At 39.4% G+C, this 19,812-nt stretch overlaps 1 protein-coding gene across 1 annotated transcript; it reads right to left on the bottom strand.

Annotated features, from left to right (window-relative positions):
- Window positions 1-16,972: 16,972 nt before the first annotated feature.
- Window positions 16,973-18,747, bottom strand: LOC147401641 (pentatricopeptide repeat-containing protein At5g08305-like). The gene has a single exon (XM_086442991.1). The coding sequence runs from the start codon at window positions 18,635-18,637 to the stop codon at window positions 17,027-17,029; it is 1,611 nt and encodes a 536-aa protein (XP_086299117.1). The 5' UTR covers window positions 18,638-18,747; the 3' UTR covers window positions 16,973-17,026.
- Between the last annotated feature and the right edge of the window lie 1,065 nt (window positions 18,748-19,812).

The raw sequence follows: 19,812 nt of genomic DNA, 5'->3' as shown, positions 1-19,812 counted from the left end.
GGATTGACGAGTTGATTAATAGGGCGAGTGCAAAAATGGGGTGTCTACAGTGCCAGTTACGATTTTCACCAGACCCGATTTCCACATTGTTACGCATCGACGCCCTTTTTTGTAGTTTTCATCGTGCCGGTAGTTTTAATCTTGTCATAGACTAATTTTTTTACTCACAGCGCCCTTGCGGGTTTTCACTATGCCCTTTCAGTCTATGCTTACTCTATAGAATTCTTTGTTTTGAATGTCTTCTCGATTTCTTTATGCCCTTCGTGGCTTGGTGACTCAAGTTGAGCTGCGAGGTCGAATACTCTACTCTTCTAGTGGCACTCTTTCTTGAGTAATAGATCTGGACTCCCCTTTCGAGTTCCTCTAACGATTTTCATGGTGCAGTGATTCAAGTTGAGCTTCGAGATCAGTGACTCTACACTTCGAGTCACTCTTTTTTTTCAAATATTTGACCTGACCTCCCCTCTCGAGTCTTCCAACGACTTTAGCGGCTTGAAATCCGAGTTAAGTAGCAAAATCAACTATACCCTGACGATGTTTTCCATAACATGCTTCCACCATGATCAAGTTACCTTAAGCCATTCCTTGATTTGAGAGGACTTTAAATAGGACGAAACGTAGGCTTAGGTTAGGGTTGTGAAAGGATGTAAGGAAGGCTGAGTCTGGATTTATGAGGGGTAGATTGGACACGGGGTTTGCCTGTTTTTGTTTCGAAAATATGATTTATGTCTCCTCCCATCATCACACGAACTTGTTAGGTAGGAGATTTGGGTCGAGCTTGAAATCAAACATTCGAGATTTTTGACTTTTTGAGTTTTTTGTACTTTTAGTCGTTCATAGTTTATCCTCATGCGAGCCAGGAGTATACTTTGGTACTTTTGTTTTGACTTTTGATTGTTTTTATTTTTATTTTTTTTATTCGATTTCCTTAATAGCGATGACTTGCCCCAGTCCCGGGTTAAGAAATGAATGTGATGGCTCAAAAAGGGTTAACTAAGGGTAGATAGTTGTTCAAGTAGTAGAAAGATGGCCTCTCTTCATTTCAAATGATGACTTCAGGCGTAATATTTTTTAACGGTGTCAGCATTGATCGACTACGAAAAGACTTTCCCGTCCATCTCTATGAGAATCAACGCTCCTCTGGATAGTACCTTTTGGACGACGAATGGCCCCTCAAAATTTGGACGAAACTTTCCTCTCGCATCTTTTTGTATTGGTAGAATCTTTTTCAGAACTAAGTCTCCGGGTACAAACTCCCGAGGTTGAACCTTCTTTTTATAAGCAAATGCTATTCTTCGTTGATACGTTTGACCATGACAAATTGCTGAAAGACGTTTCTCTTCTATTAAGTTTAACTGATCAAATCGGGCTTGGACCCATTATGCCTCATCCAATTCAACTTCTTTTAAGATCCGAAGGGAGGGAATCTCTACCTCAATGGGCAAGACCGCTTCCATTCCGTAGACCAGTGAATAAGGCGTTGCCCCAGTTGAAGTTCGGATTGACGTTTGATAAGCATGTAGAGCAAATAGTAACATCTCGTGCCAATCCTTATAAGTAATAGCCATTTTCTCGATGATCTTTTTGATATTTTTGTTAGCAGGTTCGACTGCTCCATTCACCTTTGGTCTGTAAATGACTGAGTTGTGATGGGTGATCTGAAAATTCTTGCACATCTTAGACATGTCTTTGTTATTGAGATTTTTGGCGTTATCAGTTACTAGTCCGCTTGGGAGGCCGTATCGACATATGATGTTGTTCTTCACAAACTTCAAGACATTGCCCCTTGTAACATTGGCGTAAGATGCTGCTTCTACCCATTTTGTAAAGTAGTCGATCGCGACTAAGATGAAGCGATACCCATTGTAAGCTTGAGGATTGATCTGCCCGATGACATCCATGCCCCAGAGTGAAAAGGGCCAAGGAGAAGTCATATTGTGTAATTCTGAAGGTGGTACATTGATTTTGTTGGCATAGATTTGACACAAATGACACTTCAGTAGTAACCCATTCTCATATCTTCTTTGCGAGCATATGTCCATTCATGTGAGGTCCACAGACTCCTCCATGCACTGTCTCGATTAAGCGTTGAGCTTCTGTCTTGTTACATACCTGAGGAGGACCTCGTGATACGAGTTTTTGTACAAAACTCCGCTACTCAAGAAGAACTGTCCTACCAATCTCTGAATAGTCTTTCGGTCCATCATTGTGGCATCGGGTGGAAAAGTTCGATCCTCTAAGAATGCCTTGATGTTTGCATACCATGATTTTTCCTCAGGTTCTTCACCCCCACAGATAAGCAATACACAGGCTCGTCTTGAATACCAATCTCAAGAGGGTCGACTATGGTATTTTCGGAGATGCTGATCATGGAGGCTAGAGTAGCCAATGCGTCTGCAAACTGATTCTTAGCCCTCGACATATAAGTGAATGAGATTCGAGCAAATTTTGAGCTTAGATCTTCAAGATACTCATGAGACAGAACCAGTCTCTGCTCTCGGGTTTTCCATTCTCCCGTTGTCTGGTAGACTACCAGACTTGAGTCTCCAAATACATCTAATTCATCCACTTCGAGGTCGATCGCTGCTTTCAACCCCATAATGCATGCTTCATACTCGGTTTTATTGTTCGAATATTGGAACCTCAGTCTAACTGCAATAGGGATATGAGTCCCGTCTGGCTTAATCATAACTGCCCCAATTCCGTTTCCCTTTTGATTTACTACTCCATCGAAGTACATTTTCCAAGTAAATTCTTCATTGTCGCTCTCGATTTCAGCAAATCAGATGGCTTTATCAAGAAAATTTGTCTTTAGTGGCTCATAGTCGGGCAAAGGGTGTTTTGCTAAGTGGTCAGCAATGGCTTGTCATTTGATGGTTTTTTGAGTAACATAGGTGATGTCGAACTCAGATAATAATAGTTGTCATTTTACGGTGCGTCCCATTAGTGTCGGCTTCTCGAAGAGGTACTTCAAGGGGTCCATCCGAGCAATAAGTATAGTCGAGTAACTGAGCAAGTAGTGGCGTAACCGTTGTGAGGTCCAGACAATAGCACAACATGTCTTTTCAAGAGTCGAATAGTTCACCTCGTAATTTGTAAACTTCTTTCTAAGATAATAGATGCCTTGCTCTTTTCGACCAATTTCATTAGGTTGCCCCAGTACACAGCCCATGGAGTTTTCTTGCACGAAAAGAAACATCAGCAGAGGTCGACCTGGTGCAGGTGGAACTAAGACTGGTGGATTAAGCAAGTATCTCTTAATCTTGTCGAAAGCTTCTTGACAGTCTTCATTCCATTTTTTCAGCTCATTCTTCTTCAATAGTTTGAATACTGGCTCACAAATCGGAGTTAGTTGTGCGATGAATCGACTAATGTACTAAATTCTTCCTAGGAATCTCCTGATCTCTTTCTCTGACTTAGGTGGTTTCATATTTATGATGTACTTCATTTTAGCTAGATCGATTTCGATGCCTCTTCTACTGACAATGAACCCCAATAGTTTTCCTAACGTGGCCCCAAATACATACTTTACTAGATTAAGTCTCAAACTGTACTTCCTTAATCGATCAAACAGCTTCTTTAAGTTTACCAGATGATCCTCATCGAGATTGGATTTAGCTATCATGTCGTCCACGTATACTTCTATCTCTTTGTAGATCATGTCATGAAATAAGGCAGTCATGGCTCGTTGGTAAGTTGCCCCAGCATTCTTGAGACCAAATGGCATGATCTTGTAGTGAAAGGTACCCCAATGTGTAATAAATGCAGTCTTCTCTTGATCTTCTACTGTAATTTTTATCTGGTTGTAACCTGATAAGCCATCCATGAACGAGAACATACCGTGCCACACTATGTTATCGACCAAAGTGTCGATGTGTGATAATGGAAAGTCATCTTTAGGACTGGCTTTGTTCAAATCTCGGTAGTCTACACACATGCGTACCTTTCCGTCTTTCTTTGGTACTGGGACAACATTTGCGGGCCACTCAGGATAAGTGGATACTGCAAGAAACCCTGCTTGGAACTGTTTCATTACTTCGTCTTTGACTTTAAGTGTCCACTCTGGTTTCAACCTTCATAATTTCTGCTTAACCGGCTTGCTTCCTGATTTGATAGGTAAGTTGTGGACGACTAGATCTGTGTCAAATCCGGGCATGTCTTGATAAGACCATGCAAAGACATCTTGGTACTGTTGTAAGAACTTTGTCATCTCATTTTTCTACTCAATCGTTAATAGGGCTCTGATTTTAACGATCTGTGGGTTATCTTCGGTGCCTAGGTTCGCTGAGTTTGTATCCTCTATATTTGGCTGAACACCCTTCTCGTGACGTTCTATGAGTTCTCTGATTTCTTTTGGAGGATATTCAACCTCTTCCTCTAACTCTTCTTCAATCCCAATGAGATCAAAGCTGAGCTCGAGGTCAAAGTTGTATTCATCTCTTTCATACTCTGTTCTGTCACAAGATTCGTTCAACTGAGGAAATTCTTTGAAAACCTTAGGTATTTTGAAGATTTTTGATTTTTTTGAATTTTTGAAAATATTTGATTTTTTTGAATTTTGTAGAGTTTTTAATTTTTTTGAATTTTGAAAGATTTTTTATTTTTTTGAGTTTTGTGGATTATCTATGCTCCTGAAAGAAGATAACGAAAAACCATGCAAATTCGTTAGCAACGAAAATGAGCCCCCAAAATAGTCTTGCTCCGAGGACGAGGGCTCATTATGGTCCTCGGGCAGGCGAGATTTTGCTAATGGCATTTTTTTTGAGGCCGTAGGGATTCTGGACCCCATGCCGGTCTCGTAAGTGATTGAGTACTCCTCCCAATTTTTGAAGACTTGCCCTTCCTCTACAGGGTAGATAGGTTGGGAGAGTAGCTCCCTTGATGGTTCAGATATGACCATCACTTCCGGGTGACTGTCGTCAAGTCCGGGTACAAGCATTTCTAGGGTGGGTGAAATTACGACAGATCCCCAATCGATTTGAAAGGAGAACAATGATTTCTCTCCTTCGCATATTGTGGCTTCCGCTTTGGCGGGCTCTTTTTTTTCTTTTTGACTTCCTTCGGAATCTCCTCCGAACAAGATATCCATACCGTCCATGAAGGACTGTGGGGACTCGACGAATGAGTCTTCTTGCGATTGAACAGGCTCAATACTTACAACACTTAATTCTCCTGTGTAGTTTGTTGACAATGGCTCTGACAAATCATCTGGCCTCTTCAAGGATTGTGGGAAACTAACGTTGATGTGTGGTACTTTGCCCAAGTTCCACACATTAGACTCTTGATTTTGTCTTCGTTCAAGTCGAAGTTCACTCTTCTTATCATTCATGTCAGAGATGTCTTTCTTCGTAGGCTTGAACCCAAGACCAAAGTAGGGAGTGTGTTTTTGGGCATTGATTAGAGTGGTCATGCCTTTTCCTTTAGGCCCTAACCCTTGTTTCAGACGATATCCTGCATTCTTCATCACTCGTCCGATCATCAGATTTGTTTTTGACAACTATGGATTTGTCTTCTCCTTCCCTCTTGGGATATGATTGACGGATGTTAACTGAAAGGAATGGTACCCCTCATTTTCCCCAATCATTTCTATGTCAATATATGGCACATCTAGTACTAGATCGACTGGTATGAATTTTTTTGTGAGAACCGATATCACCCTCTGCCCCATGATAAATTTTACCCGTTGGTGCAAGGAAGAAGGGACTGCCCCTACGATGTGTATCCAAGGTCTTCCTAAAAGGAGATTGAATGCCGAAGGTATATCTAAGATCTCGAATGTTACTTCAAAGGTGTATGATCCGATGGTAATAGGGAGGTCTAATTCTCCTAACGACTCAGTTTTCCTACTATCAAAAGCCCTTACGGTCCTTCTAGTTGGCCTGAGGTGAGACAAATCTGTATTTAACTTGTGCAAAGTTTGTAGAGGACAGACATTAAAGGCCGAACCGTTGTCGATCAGTACCCTTGCTACCATCATAACTTTGCACATTACCATAATGTGCAATGGCTCAATGTGTCCACCCCCCCGCTGATAAATTCATCCTCTGTGAAGGTGATCGGATTGGGGGTTATGATCTATCCCACTATCTTTTCCAACTTTTCTAGCGAAGTGGTCTCAGGTACATGCGCGCTACTAAGGACTTTGAGCAATGTTTCCCGATGATGCTCTGAGTTTAATAGCAAGTCAAAGATATTGATTTGAGCTAGCATTTTGTTCAACTGCTCTACTATGTTGTACTCACTTTTTCGGATAAGTTTGAGAAGGTCTGCTGCCTCCTTGTCAGTTACTCTACTCTTCTTCTTCTCTGGTTCTTTTTGTGGTATTTGTTCCTCCTCTACAAACTTTCCTTTTCCTTTTTCATTTCTTCTATCTTCTTCCTCGTCCTGCTTTTTTTGTTCTCTTTCTAGTACTTTGTAGCACCTCCCTAATCTATTCATATGACCAATATCCGTGACCATAGCCTCTTTTGGCTTCTCAACTCATGCGGATGTCACAATCATTGTCTCGTAACTCCATGGAACAATTTGATTTAAACGGTATGGGAAAGATTTAGGGGATATGATGGTCATGGGTTGAGGATCTAATTTTAGATGAAGGATAAGAGGTGGTAGGTTAGGCTTGATGGTCGATGTAGTGATGTTAGGGATTTTTGGGTTAGCATAAGATAGGATGAGGGGTGGTCGGAAGGTGAAACTTGAAATTTGAGGGGTCGATGTAGTACAAGGTATGATAAGAGGTGGTCGAGAGGAAGAGCTTAAAATTGGTAATGTGTAGGGTATAATGAGAGGTGGTCGTGAAGGATTTGAGGTTTGAGAATTGGAGTGAATAGTGAGATTGGTCATTCTAATGGGGAGTTGAGATGGTGATTGATTGGTTACGTCTTGAGGTACAACATTGATGCTCGAGGATGTGGGTTCCTTTCTTAAGTTAACTCTAACCTTCGAGCCAACAGGTGCTATCAAGGTTGAAGGGTCGAAACTTGCTTTGTCTCTCTCCATAGCATTGATCGTAGGTCCATTGCCTCCCCGGTTGTGAGTTAATAATGGATTCCGGTTGATGTTTTGCTGAGGTGTTTGGGCCACCAGACCATCGAAGATGATCATTTTTCTATCGATCAGATTTTGAACGTGGTGCTTGAGTTGCCAACATTGGTCGGTGGCATGCACCAGTGCACCCATATGAAATTCACATAATTGATTGGGATTGTACCCTGGCCCCTTTATTGCTTCTGGTATTGGCTGTCTCTTAGTGAGATATTCTCCCTTGAGTAATGCTAGGAGCAGTTCTGATAGAGTCATAGGCAAGCGGGTGAAAATTCGAGGGGCCCTGTTGGGTCTACGTTGCTCAGTTTGATGATTTTGAGCGAATTGTGGGTTCTGACCAAATACTGGATTTTGCCCGAACTGGAATGCCTGCGGGACTGGTACAGCTTGAAGTAGGTTAACTTTGAAGGGGACCTGAGGTGTTGGCGACCTTAGGTTCAGTATTGAGATGAAGAAAGGACGAATAGGTTGCACATTGTTAACTTGGGCTTCATCTTTCTTCTTGTTTAAGACCGCTGATTTCCGTTGAGTAGATCCCCCTGTTGGTGCCCGTAGACTGGATAGGTCATAAATCAGTCCTGACCGAATACCATCTTCAATTCGGTCCGCTACTTGGACCAATGACGAGAAGCTTGCAGTTGTATGACCCACTAGATGCGTATAGAATGAGTGGCCCAAAGTTGAGATGAATATGGTGTTCATCTCTTGTTCAGTCATCGGTGGTTTTACTTTGGAGGCTGATTCCCGCCAACTTTGCGCATACTCTTTCACACTTTCTTTTAGCTTCCATGTCATTCCGGTCTAACCCCATATCTGTGTTGAACCTATATTCTTCTGAGAACATTGTAGCCAGATCATAACAGCTCTTAATCTGCAAATGATCTAACTGAGAGGATCGCCCCTGTAAAACTCCTTTGAAAAAGCTGAACCAACAACCTGTCATCGTCCCCAAACTGACATATAGATCCGCAATAAAGTTTTAAATGGGACAGAGGGCATCCAATGCCATTGTATTTCTCGAAGTCGGGACACTTAAACTTTGGCGGTAATGATGCATTAGGGTATAGGCACAGATCTCTAAACCTCATTCCATTTGCGGAGTCCTTGCCTTTCATCCTTCTGATCTCTTCATCGACTGCCTCAAGCTTGCTTGCAAGTTTTTCCTCTGTGGTACTCCTTACCTCAGCTATCTTGAATTCACATTTTTTCTCTTGAACAATCTCATGTCGTGGTGGATTTCAATAAATGTGAATTGGAGGTCCTTGGTTGGCAAGAACGGTGGGTGGTGAGGTATTCTGTGCTTGCGGAGGTTGTTGTTGTGGTTGCTCTGGCATGCCCTGATTTGAGCCAAAAACTTGATGTTAAACAGCCTGGATGATACTTTGGTTGGCCATCAGCAGATCAAGAATCTTATCGTGTTTTTCTAGTGCCTTCACTGCCAAATCAATCTTTGAGGCGAGATCTGTTACTATTTATGTCGCTGTCTACTGAGGTTGCTCTGAAGAGTTCATGGTTGGTTGCGAGCGTAGAAAATACGGAGGATTGTCGGGTGGTAAGTACTTCTTTCTGGGTCGTTTAGCCACCTGTGGATAAGAGGTTAGGCGTTAATATATCATTTACATAATAAATATGCATGATGATTTATTAAGTCAGATTGGATTAATTGGTAAAGTTGTATTAAGAAAATCCTGAATTTAGTTGAGGTTAGATTTTTTGTCAGCACAGAGTTGAGGTTCGTCGGCACGGAGCCAGATATTGATCAGCACGGAGCTGGGCTGGGGTTTGTCAGCACGGAGCTTAAGGTTTATTGACGCGGAGCCAGAGGTTTGTCAGCAAGGAGCTGGAGGTTCATTGGCATGGAACCGGAGGTTTATCAGCACGGAGTTGGAGGTTTGTCAGCACGAAAATGAAGGTTTGTCAGCACGAAGTCAAAGATTGGTCAACACGGAGCTGAAGGTTCATCGACACAGAGCTGAAGGTTTGTCAACATGGAGCTAGAGATTCGTCGGCACGGAGCCGAAGGTTTATCGGCACGGATCCGAAGGTTTGTCAGCATGGAGTTGGAGGTTTATCGGCACAGAACTGAAGGTTCATCAACATGGGAACTGGAGGTTTGTCAGCACAGAGCTAGAGGTTTATCTGCACGGAGTCGAAAGTTCATCAGCACGGAACTAGAGGTTTGTCAGCACGGAGCTAGAGGTTTATCGGCACGGAGCCGAAGGTTCATCAGCACAGAGCTGGAGATTTATCAGTACGGAGCCGAAGGTTTATCAACAAGGAGCCGAAGCTTTGTCAACATGGTGCTGGAGGTTTATCGGTACGGAGCAGAAGGTTCATCAGCACAGAGCCGGAGGTTTGTCAGTACGAAGCTGGAAGTTCATTACCACGGAGCCGGAGGTTTATCAGCACGGAGCTGGAGGTTTATCGACATGGAGCCGGAGGTTCATCAGCATGGAGCTGGAGTTTTGTCAGCACGAAGCTGGAGGTTTATCGGCATGGAGTCGAAGGTTCATCAGCACGGAGCCGGAGGTTTGTCAACATGGAGCTGGAGATTTATCGGTGCGGAGCCGGAGGTTTGTCAACATGGAGTTGGAGGTTTATTGGTGTAAAGTTAGAGGTTCATCAGCACGGAGCTGGAGGTTTATCAGCACGGAGTTGAAGATTTATTGACACGGAGCCGAAGGTTTGTCAGCACTGAACCAAATTTGTCAGCACGGAGCTGGATATTTATCGGCACGGAGTCGGAGGTTTATCAGTACGGAGCTGGAGGGTCATCAGCACGGAGCCGGAGGTTTGTCAGCACGGAGTTGGAGGTTCATCAGCACGAAGCTCAAGGTTTATCAGTTAGGAAAAATATTTTGTAAAAACGGATTATTGTAAAAAGATTGAGTCGAAAAACCATTTTGTTAGCCCCTCAATTCAATTTTCTGAAATCAAGATCGGTCAGTCAAATCTCCAAAGAAAAGGTGGCGCACAATGGCACTCTTAAATCACCTTATTTTCTTAAATGAACGTAGTTTATCCCCCTCGTATCAACAGGGTAAGATCGTTCTTAGGCACCGACTTTGATCAAGAATTGCAATTGGTGCTTAAATTTTTTTATTTTTTTATTTTTTTTTTCAAATCTAGTATGTTGGAAAATGATCGGATTTATTTGAATTGATCGACCAATTATTGATCTTGATGGTTCACACATAGATTATGGACATGATTGAGATTGAAGGATAGATCTGATTTGGGTTGGGTACGGGTTGTGGATCCGACTCAAAACGAATATGGGTCGTGAACCATTTTTAAGTGGGTATGGGTCGTGGACCCCGTTTGAAATGGATATAGGTTATGAGCCCATTTGGAAGTAAATATGGGTCGTGGACCTATTTGAAGTGGATATAGGTCATGGAACCATTTGTAAGTGGATATGGGTCGTGGACTCATTTGAAGCGGATATGAGTCGTGGACCCATTTGAAAGTGGATATGGGTCGTAGACCCAGTTTGAAGTGCGTACGGGTCGTGGAACCATTTGGAAGTAGATATGGGTCATGGACCCATTTGAAGTGGATATGGGTCATAAACCCATTTGGAAGTGAGTATGGTCGTGGACCCATTTGAAAGTGGATATGGGTCGTAGACCTAGTTTGAAGTGGGTATGGGTTGTGGACCCATTTGGAAATAGATATGGGTCGTGAACCCATTTGAAGCGGATATGGGTCGTGGACCCATTTGAAAGTGGATATGGGTCGTAGACCCAATTTGAAGAGGGTATGGGTTGTGGACCCATTTGAAAATGGATATGGGTCGCGGACCCATTTTGGTGTGGATACGGGTCACGGACTTGATTCGGAGTGGTTTGGGTTGTGGACCCGATTGAAGTTAATCCTCAATGATAGATGATAGTAAGGTTAATAGTACGCCACATTGGGTCAAGATCAATTTTGATAGGTAGATTGTAGGCGACCTCCGTTTGGATCAAACACAAAGTAGCGAGTGGTAGGCCCTAAGTTTAACGATAGAAATGATGTATTTAATAATTTTCAAACCTTAAAACTCAAAAGAAAAATAAAGTCCAAGAGAAAAGTTGTCAGGACTGATGTTAAGGACAAAATAAGTAAAATTTTTTTTTTTTTTTAGGGTCCGTTTTTAATGAACGGACCGAAGAGCTTTTGTACTAGTCCGCTTTTTAAAAATGGACAAGAACCTTAATTTTCGCAAAAAAAAAAAAAAAAAAAATTTGAGATTTTGAGGCACATAACCTCTGTTTTTTTGCTTAGGATACAAATTTTTTTTTTTTTTTTATGATGCAAAGCATAAAAAATAAAAAAAATAAAAAGATTTCCCCCTTTACCTAAGGGGACATGTAAAGAAACAAAGGAAAAAAAAATCCTAAAATCTATATAACTTTGCCTTCAAGGGCTAAAAAAAAAAAAAGATTACATGATATTCAAGGGTTGATACATCTTGACATTTGTATCCTATGTTTCTAATCGTATTTTGATGCATGCGACTATATGTGGTTTGAGGTTACTCAATCTTCAAACCACCATGCACATTAGAATGTACACTTCTTAGGTTGGTGATTGAGGTGGATGTTCTCCTCCACGTCTCCCCAAATGAACGATCTAGGGGACTTGAGAGTACCGACATCCAAGGTTAGATTTTAAAATAGGAAAAGGTGGTTTGTGCAATGAGTTATGAATCGAATGTGCACAAGTGCATTACAAATGTGTATCAACCCTTACAACTTTGAAGCACAACAAAATAAGAAAATAAATATTACATGCATTCTCACAAAGAAGAAAAAATCATAAACACAACAAAATGAATCAACCAAAAAAATATGTTAGTACCACACATAAAACTAAGAAAGAAAGTTGAATATTTTTTTTAAAAGAAAAAGAAAAGACAAACAAATGGCCAAGTAAAATCGGTTTGGACCCACTCTTCCCCAGTGGAGTCGCCAAGTGGTAGACATGAAATGTTCGCCATGAACCTCAATACTACATTGTTTGGAGTTGCCACCATTCTTTTTTGGAAATGGGTGTGAATAGGCACCCGAATCAATTTTTTGAAAAAAAAAATCATTTTTATGGTATTGTAGTGACTCTCATGTGTTGGAAAGGATAAGATCTACCTAAGATTTAGGTAAGGGGGTCTGGTTAGAGGATAGGGAAGGTGTTAGGCATCCCATCCTCTCCACCAAACGTGGTTACCTTGCTTGTCCATTTTATTTTGTAAAAATCTTAAGAAAATAAATACTAAAATGCATAAGAATGCATGATAAATGTGGTATGTGCATTGGAGTGAAATGTTCCCTTAACAAAGGGTTTTGATTTTCAACATGACATTAAGGGCATTCTATGGAAAAGAAAGACCCATTTAGTCACATTAAACTTATGAATATGAATATAGGTTTGAACTTTTAGAGAGACTCCATGATGGAGTTCCCTTGAGGCCACAACCTTGATGCATGTATGCATGGCTAAAAACTTAGTATTTCACCCCATCAAGAGGGTGACACATTTCTTCATCATTGCCATGCATAGGTGAGTGTGTGCATTGTGTACAATATGATGCATGATTTTAAGGTAAATATGGGCTTCAACTCCCATCCTTTCGATCGAACCTTAATCCAATTTACCGGGGATGGGAGAGGGTATACATTACATCTTAGGGATTTCTAAAAGTAAAAGAAAAAGAAAGAGTTAGAAGAAGAGAATGCAAACTTTGAAATAAATATACTACATGTTAAACCCCACCTTGTCCCTTGATGAACTTAAACATTTAAAAGTAGACTTGAGAGTTAAGTGAGATGGTTGAGGATTGAGTTCAAGTTTAGAAGATTAGAGAATGAGTATGAATTTTGATAGAGTTTTAGGTTGAGAGATGGGGGCTTGAGAGCATGAGTTGCTCATAGAAAATAAGGGTATTTATAGAGTTTTTGGAGAACTTTTAGGGATAAAGTGGTCCAACCCTAAAAATAAAGAAAATGGACATTGGGTTTAGGTTATTTATTTTTGAATTTTTAATTTGTATAAGGGTAAAGATGACATTTGTAAAGAAATCCTAAAAGTATTCTTTGATCTTTGATTTTTTGGTAAATAGAGGTGAGAGAACAAAAGTACTTTTTAGAGGGTGAATAAGGAAGTGATATATGTAAAGGTGGAGTGGTATGTAAAAAGTGGACTTTGGTTCATTTGTAAATAACTTATAAAGTAAGGGTGGAAGTATTTTTTTTAAATAGGCCAATGGGAGAACAAAGTGCTTTTTGGGAGGGTAAGTAGGAGAATGACATGTGTAAAGGTGAAGTGGTAGGTGAAAAGTAAATCTTGGTTCATTTGTAAATAACTCATAAAGGAAGGGTGGATGTATATTTTTGAAATGGACTAATGGGAGAACTCCATGTATGTACTTGAAGATTCCCACCTTTTGAGGGTATGATTGGAAATTTTCTCACCTTCATGGATTATTATCAAAGACCAAAGTTTCTTTTTGGTTTGACTAACCTTTTTGAGAATGGCATTCTTGAATTCTCACAAGGGGGAGTTGACTCTCCAATTAGATGATGCATTGGGTATTGAGGGCTTATGAGAGATCAACATGTATCACCTTTTGAGGGGATGTGAGAGAATGGGCTTGGTGTTGGGCTTAGAGTGAACTTGGGTTATGGACTTTGGGCTTTGAAAGCAGGCTAAAAGAATGGACCTGGATTTCGGTTAGAAGATGGACCTTGTCTTGGACTTAGATAGGGTTAGGAATTGGGCTTGGTTATGGTATGGGTAATGGAGCAATGAATAGGCGATGGACTCGGATTAGGGACAAGGTTGAGCATGCAAACTATGTGACAAGATACATGTATGCATGAAAATGATACCAAGTAGCAATGCGGGTCCGTGATAGGCCTGAGTTCTTTGTTGGAATCAATTCGAGAAAATTTAAATTTTCCTACGGGTTCGTGCAAATTGGGGTGTTTACAATGACCATTTATCCGGTTCAAGCGGGCCGTTTGACGTGATGGTAAGCAATGGGTCTATTTTCGATGTGTCAGAACGTTTGACTACTTCTAAATTATTAATGATCACTGACTAATCATCTTCGTATATGCATATCAAGCGTGCATGTGATTCCCAATTTATACAACTTCATTCATATATAACCACATTTACAATACAAGTTCACTAGTAAATATAGAAAGGAATGGACCCGGATTCCAATTGTGACTCCACTCTCATACGCGTCATATACCACGTATGAGTTTGGTGGTCCCTATCGTACATCCTAAGATAGTACATCACTCTGGATGATATGACGCACTATCCTTTTAGACATTCACATGTTATTTAACAACTCACAAAGTAGTTATATATATATATATATATATATATATATTGTTTTACTTTAAAAATAAAAGAGAAATTAACAATACAATGTTAAGATTGGACATCTAGTTTCCTACCATGCAATTATGGCCACGTGAGCTAAAATAAATAAGAGAAGTCAGTGCCTTGCACTAACAGAATTCAAATAAACATGCAACCAATCATTATCCCTAGATATCCCTTCACCAACCTTCACACAACACATCAACGTAAAATGCAGACATCACCCCTCGAGTGTAATTCTGGCATTTTACATTTTCATCCATTTTCTCATTTTTTAGTGTTTTCATTTCTCAACTTTTCAAACCAAAACTTTATTTCTCAAGCTTTTAAATTCACTTTGATCATTCAATCAAAAAACTATCAAATTTTTATTAAAATGGGATCACAATAGGTATGTAAAGTCAAACTACCAAAATTAAAAAAAACTAGTGAAAATTTGGTTAAGTTGATTTTTCAAAGTTCTTAAAATCAAAAATGGATTTCTAGAAATGAAACCTTAAATACGAGATTCGACACCATGTAATTTTTATAGCTTAATTCAAAGTAATGCGAAAGTTATTAACTTTTAAAAATTTGTTGAAAACGTCAAAATTTGTGTTTTGTTCTTGAAACCAAAATTCGGATTTTGATCCTTTGAGATTTGGATCTTGAAACCATTCACATTGTTCCGAAATGGGGGGTAAAACCTTAATTTCATTAAAGAACTTAAAGTAAATGGAAAGTAAAGGGTGGGGAATCATGTGCTTAAATATTTTTACTGAAATAAAGGGTGAAGAATCATGTACAAGCTATGGGAAGAGCAAGCCAAAAACCAAATTTCATTTTTGGCCAAAAAAAGTTATGATAGCGACGTCATTAGCTTCTGATGGCGACACCTTTAACAAGCTAACACTGCGTCAAAACAATAATATTTCGACGTCACTATAGCGGTAAATTCGGCAGCCCTAACCCGTCCTTTATATTTCGTCAGTTCAAAACCCACATTTAGGCCCATAAGATAATTCGACAAGCTTGGCCCACCGAATTTTTTCTATCATTTTTTCGACCCAGCTAACAGACTCTCTCTCTCTCTCTCTTTCTCTCCCTCTCCTGTTTTCATCAATTCTTTCTGTAAGTCTCACTCTTGAACTCTCTCACTTTCGATCTCTCGAACTCTCCTCTCATCTCTCCTCTCTCATCTCTCTTATCTCCTCTCTTCTCTCTCCTCTCTCCTCTCGATCTCTCGATTTCTCCTCTCTCTGTAAGTCTCTATCTCGATCTCTTGATCTATCCTCTTTCTGTCTCTCTCGATCTCTCTTTTCTCTGTATTTGATTTATTTTTCACCTATTCGATCGATCAATTTATAAAATTGTTGATCATCTTCTTCGACTTAAGCTCAAATCTTCTCAAATCCTAGTTTTTCTACTTCATTTAGGGACATCTTTTTGTAACCATCATTTGATGGGTAAGACAAGGTGCCTAACACCTTCTTTATCCCTCAACCAAACTTCCCTACCTAGTTTCTTAGGTAGACTATCTTTTTCCATTTATGTGAGCCACTATGAATCAAAAAAATTAGATTTTCTAAAATCACTTTTAGTGCCCATTCACACATTAAATCTTGAATGGGCCGACTCCTAAACCCCTTTGTGGATTGAGGTTTAACAACCTTAAATTCTCAAAAACCATATTTACACTTACTATATAACTTAAAAATAAATATAGTTTGGGATAATCTCGATTTTGGGTTGGTTCTGTGTCGGTTCTACATATACCTAGAATCAGAACCAAAGTAAAACATCAGTTTCAGTTCTTACCAATTTCAATTCCAAGTATAAGCTCATTGAAACCAGAAGCAACCCTTTAAATACTTGATACCCATAGCGTACCCATTAAAATAGATATAAAAAAAAAAAAAAAAATTGAATGAGAAAGAAAGATGAATGTCCGATAAAATGAACAATTATTTATAAATATAGCAATCTAACTTGTAATTCCTCGATTAAGAGTTGAGATCAACAATAATTTTTTCATGCAAATAAACTTCCGAGAATAAAATTTTAGAAAATTGTGATATGGGTCATTCATTTGTTGCTTAAATTGAATAATAATGTGGAAAATGATGGATGTTCATGTGGAGAAAAGGTAAAAATGAAAGACTCACATTCTCTTTTTATTTTAATTTTAGTCGGAGTACGTTTACTTCAAGAAATATCTTGGTTAGTATTTAATTAGATGACTAATTTTATTTATAATAAAATAAATTTATTAGTCGGCTGGCCATAACCTGAAGAAGACCTGATTCTTTTTGGGTCCTTAAGATGGCTACCAAGAACCAAAGTCTAACACGATCGGTCCATGACGGTAGACCCATAACCGATTAATTGGTTTCGGTTACATCGGATACTTGACACCCTTAGATACAACCCTTATGGCAAATCTTTGGGGACTCAAAAAATCAGTATGACTGATGATTTCTTAGAGAAGACATGAATCGAATACACGATCATGATTCCTTTAGCTAACCTAAATCTTAGAAATGACGAAAATAATGATTAAAAGGTAAAACCATGCCTTCAAATCCAAGGAGGAAGGATTAATTGGCTTAAGATATCATACAAATGACTAATCATATTCTTGAGTCTGATAATCACCATCCAATCTCATTTTCTCTGTTATATCTTTCAACATCAAATACATTTGTATTGTCTGAGGATGTGTTTTATCATGAGCAATGAACCTATGTAGGACCCCACCCACCTCTACAGAGCTAAACCCAGGAGACTTCTTAACCCCTCTCTTCTCCATGGCTTTTCTCATTGTCTTGGCTTCATCCCATCGTCTCGCAACTGCATATACGTTTGACAAACCAATGTATCTACCATCGTGATCGGGCTCCAACTCGATAAGTTTTTTGCCCACAATCTCTCCAAGATCTAATCTTCCATGGTTCCTACACCCACTAAGTAGAGCACCTAACATTGAAGCCGTTGGTTCCACCGGCATTTTGTTCAAGAACTCATAAGCTTCGTCCAAACAACCTGCACGACCTAAAACATCCACCATGCAAGCATAATGCTCAAGCATAGGTGTCATTCTGTGTGAACCAAGAGACTTGAAGAAGCGCCAAGCTTCTTCTACTAATCCTCCATGAGCACAAGCACTCAATAAGCACAAGTACGTGATCTCATCCGGCACAATCCTCGCACTCTGCATCTCTGTAAATAATGCAAGGGACTCTTTAACCAATCCATGTGTTGCGAGACCTCCAATCATCGCATTCCAAATCAACACATCCATCCGATCCACACTGACCCCACGGAACACATTTAGAGCCTCGTCTATCGACCCACATTTGGCATACATGTCCACTAGGGATGTTCGTAACACTAGAGTTAAGGGCAACCCATTGTCGTTCACGTACTCATGCATCTTCCTCCCTTGTTCGAGTGCACCAAGATGGGCACAAGCACACAACACGCTCACCATGGTAACCTCATTAGCTTTCGGCCCTTTGAGCCGCATCATATTGAAGATGGATAAGGCCTCTCTATGGTAACCGCCTTTGACATACCCATCAATCAAAGAGCTCCAAGAAACAACATCCCTTTCCTTCATTGATTCAAACAATTCACGAGATGAAACCATGTCACCGCACTTTGCATACCCATCAACCATCGAATTCCATGAAACCAAGTTTCTTCGAGGCATTTCATCGAACAACTTCCTGGAAGAAATTATTTCCCCACAAGTAGCATACATGTGTATCAAAGAATTCCGAACGAATAGATCAAATTCGAACCCAGCCTTAGCAATGCAGCTATGTAGCGCTAACCCAAGCCGGAGAGAAGACAAGCGAGCACAAGCCTTGGCTAGAAAAGGGAAGGTTAGATGATCCGGCGAAATGCCAATTCGCAACATTTGATTGAAAACGGAGATGGAACGGTTTGGATTGTTACTTCTTGAGTAGCCCCTTATGATTGTGTTCCAATTGAAGATGGTAGGATTCGAGAGATGACGAAAGACTTGATAAGAGTAATCGATATCACCATTATTGGAGATGGCAGAGAAAGATAGAATTCGCAATGCAATAGAGTAGTCATCGGAGAGGCCCAAAGAGATGATTGAAGCGTGAATTTGCTTTAATTCTACCATTGATTTGCAGTGATCAAGCACATAGATTAAGGAGTTATATACATGATTTGGGTTTCTACTAAGAGATGGAAATTTCTGCATTCAGAATTTCAGATCAATCGATCGATCGAGTATTACTACAATAACAATAGGTTTGTTCTTGACTCTTAACGATATTCCCTCAACGGTTTTTTTTTTTTTTTTTTATACAAACAAACTTTCATCCTGACATATGTAGGGATAGCAATGGGTCGGATAATACCCGCTTACCCAACTCAATCGATCTGAGGTATTCGGGCATGGTACAATTTTTATTTTTTCTCCGAGTTAAATTTAACCATATTTATTTTATCTAGCGTCAAATATGGATACACAACTTATCAAGTCCGAATATCAGTTCATCTTAGTTTAATACAAAAATTTCACAATAAGATATATGTATAACCCAATTAAAGTCATTCCATCATCTTCACAATGAGTATATATATATTTGATTTGGCGTAATGGGCAAGGCCTCCCTCCAAAAAGGGAGAGGTCTTGAGTTCAAACACCATTGCCCACAATAATTTATCCCAACTTGAAATTTTAGTACAAGTTGGATACAGATGTCTTTTAAAAAATTACATAAATAGTCCAATATGAACATCCTTAACAAAAGTAAGTAAAAAATCAGATAATTATAACAGGATATGGAGTTGGACAAAGATACAAATATACACTTCATTTGACCCACATCCGATCCATTGCAGCACCACCTATATGGATAAAAAAAATTATTAATTTCCTTGTTTATTAGACAAAAAATTATTGATAAATTATTGAATTAATTTACAATTATTGATAATAATATTTTTAATATTTTCATTTTTTTTAAAATAAGGTCTTGTGCAGTCGCTAAAGTGTAATAAATACAATTTGAAAATTGAATTTTCTACCAAAAATGATCTTAAAAAATTAGTTTTTATCGAAGTACCCTCTCATTCCAATTTCCAAAATGTATTTATTGCACTTTAACGTGTGCCCTTGGGGAACACTCTAACAAAATCCTTTAAGGGTTTTGTTAGGACACACGTTAAAATGCAATAAATACACTTTGGAAATTGAATTTTGTATTGAAAATGCCCTTCAAAATTCATTTTTATAGAAAATATCCTTTTATTACAATCTTCAAAGAATATTTATTACACCTTTACCCTTAGGGAGGGCTTTGACAAAATCCTTAAAAAAAAAAAAAAAAGCAAAGGGACAACTGTTGGACTGTCCTTTGGAAACTGTCA

This window comes from Akebia trifoliata, chromosome 5, assembly GCF_017979445.1.
Source record: "Akebia trifoliata isolate Shusen 1 chromosome 5, ASM1797944v1, whole genome shotgun sequence".
Lineage (NCBI taxonomy): Eukaryota > Viridiplantae > Streptophyta > Magnoliopsida > Ranunculales > Lardizabalaceae > Akebia > Akebia trifoliata.
Note: the sequence above shows the minus strand (reverse complement) of the source record. Positions and strands in the feature narration are given on the sequence as shown.

Excerpts from the sequence above, each read along its gene's own strand:
- LOC147401641 (XM_086442991.1), bottom strand. The coding sequence starts at position 18,637 with ATGCAGAAATTTCCATCTCTTAGTAGAAACCCAAATCATGTATATAAC.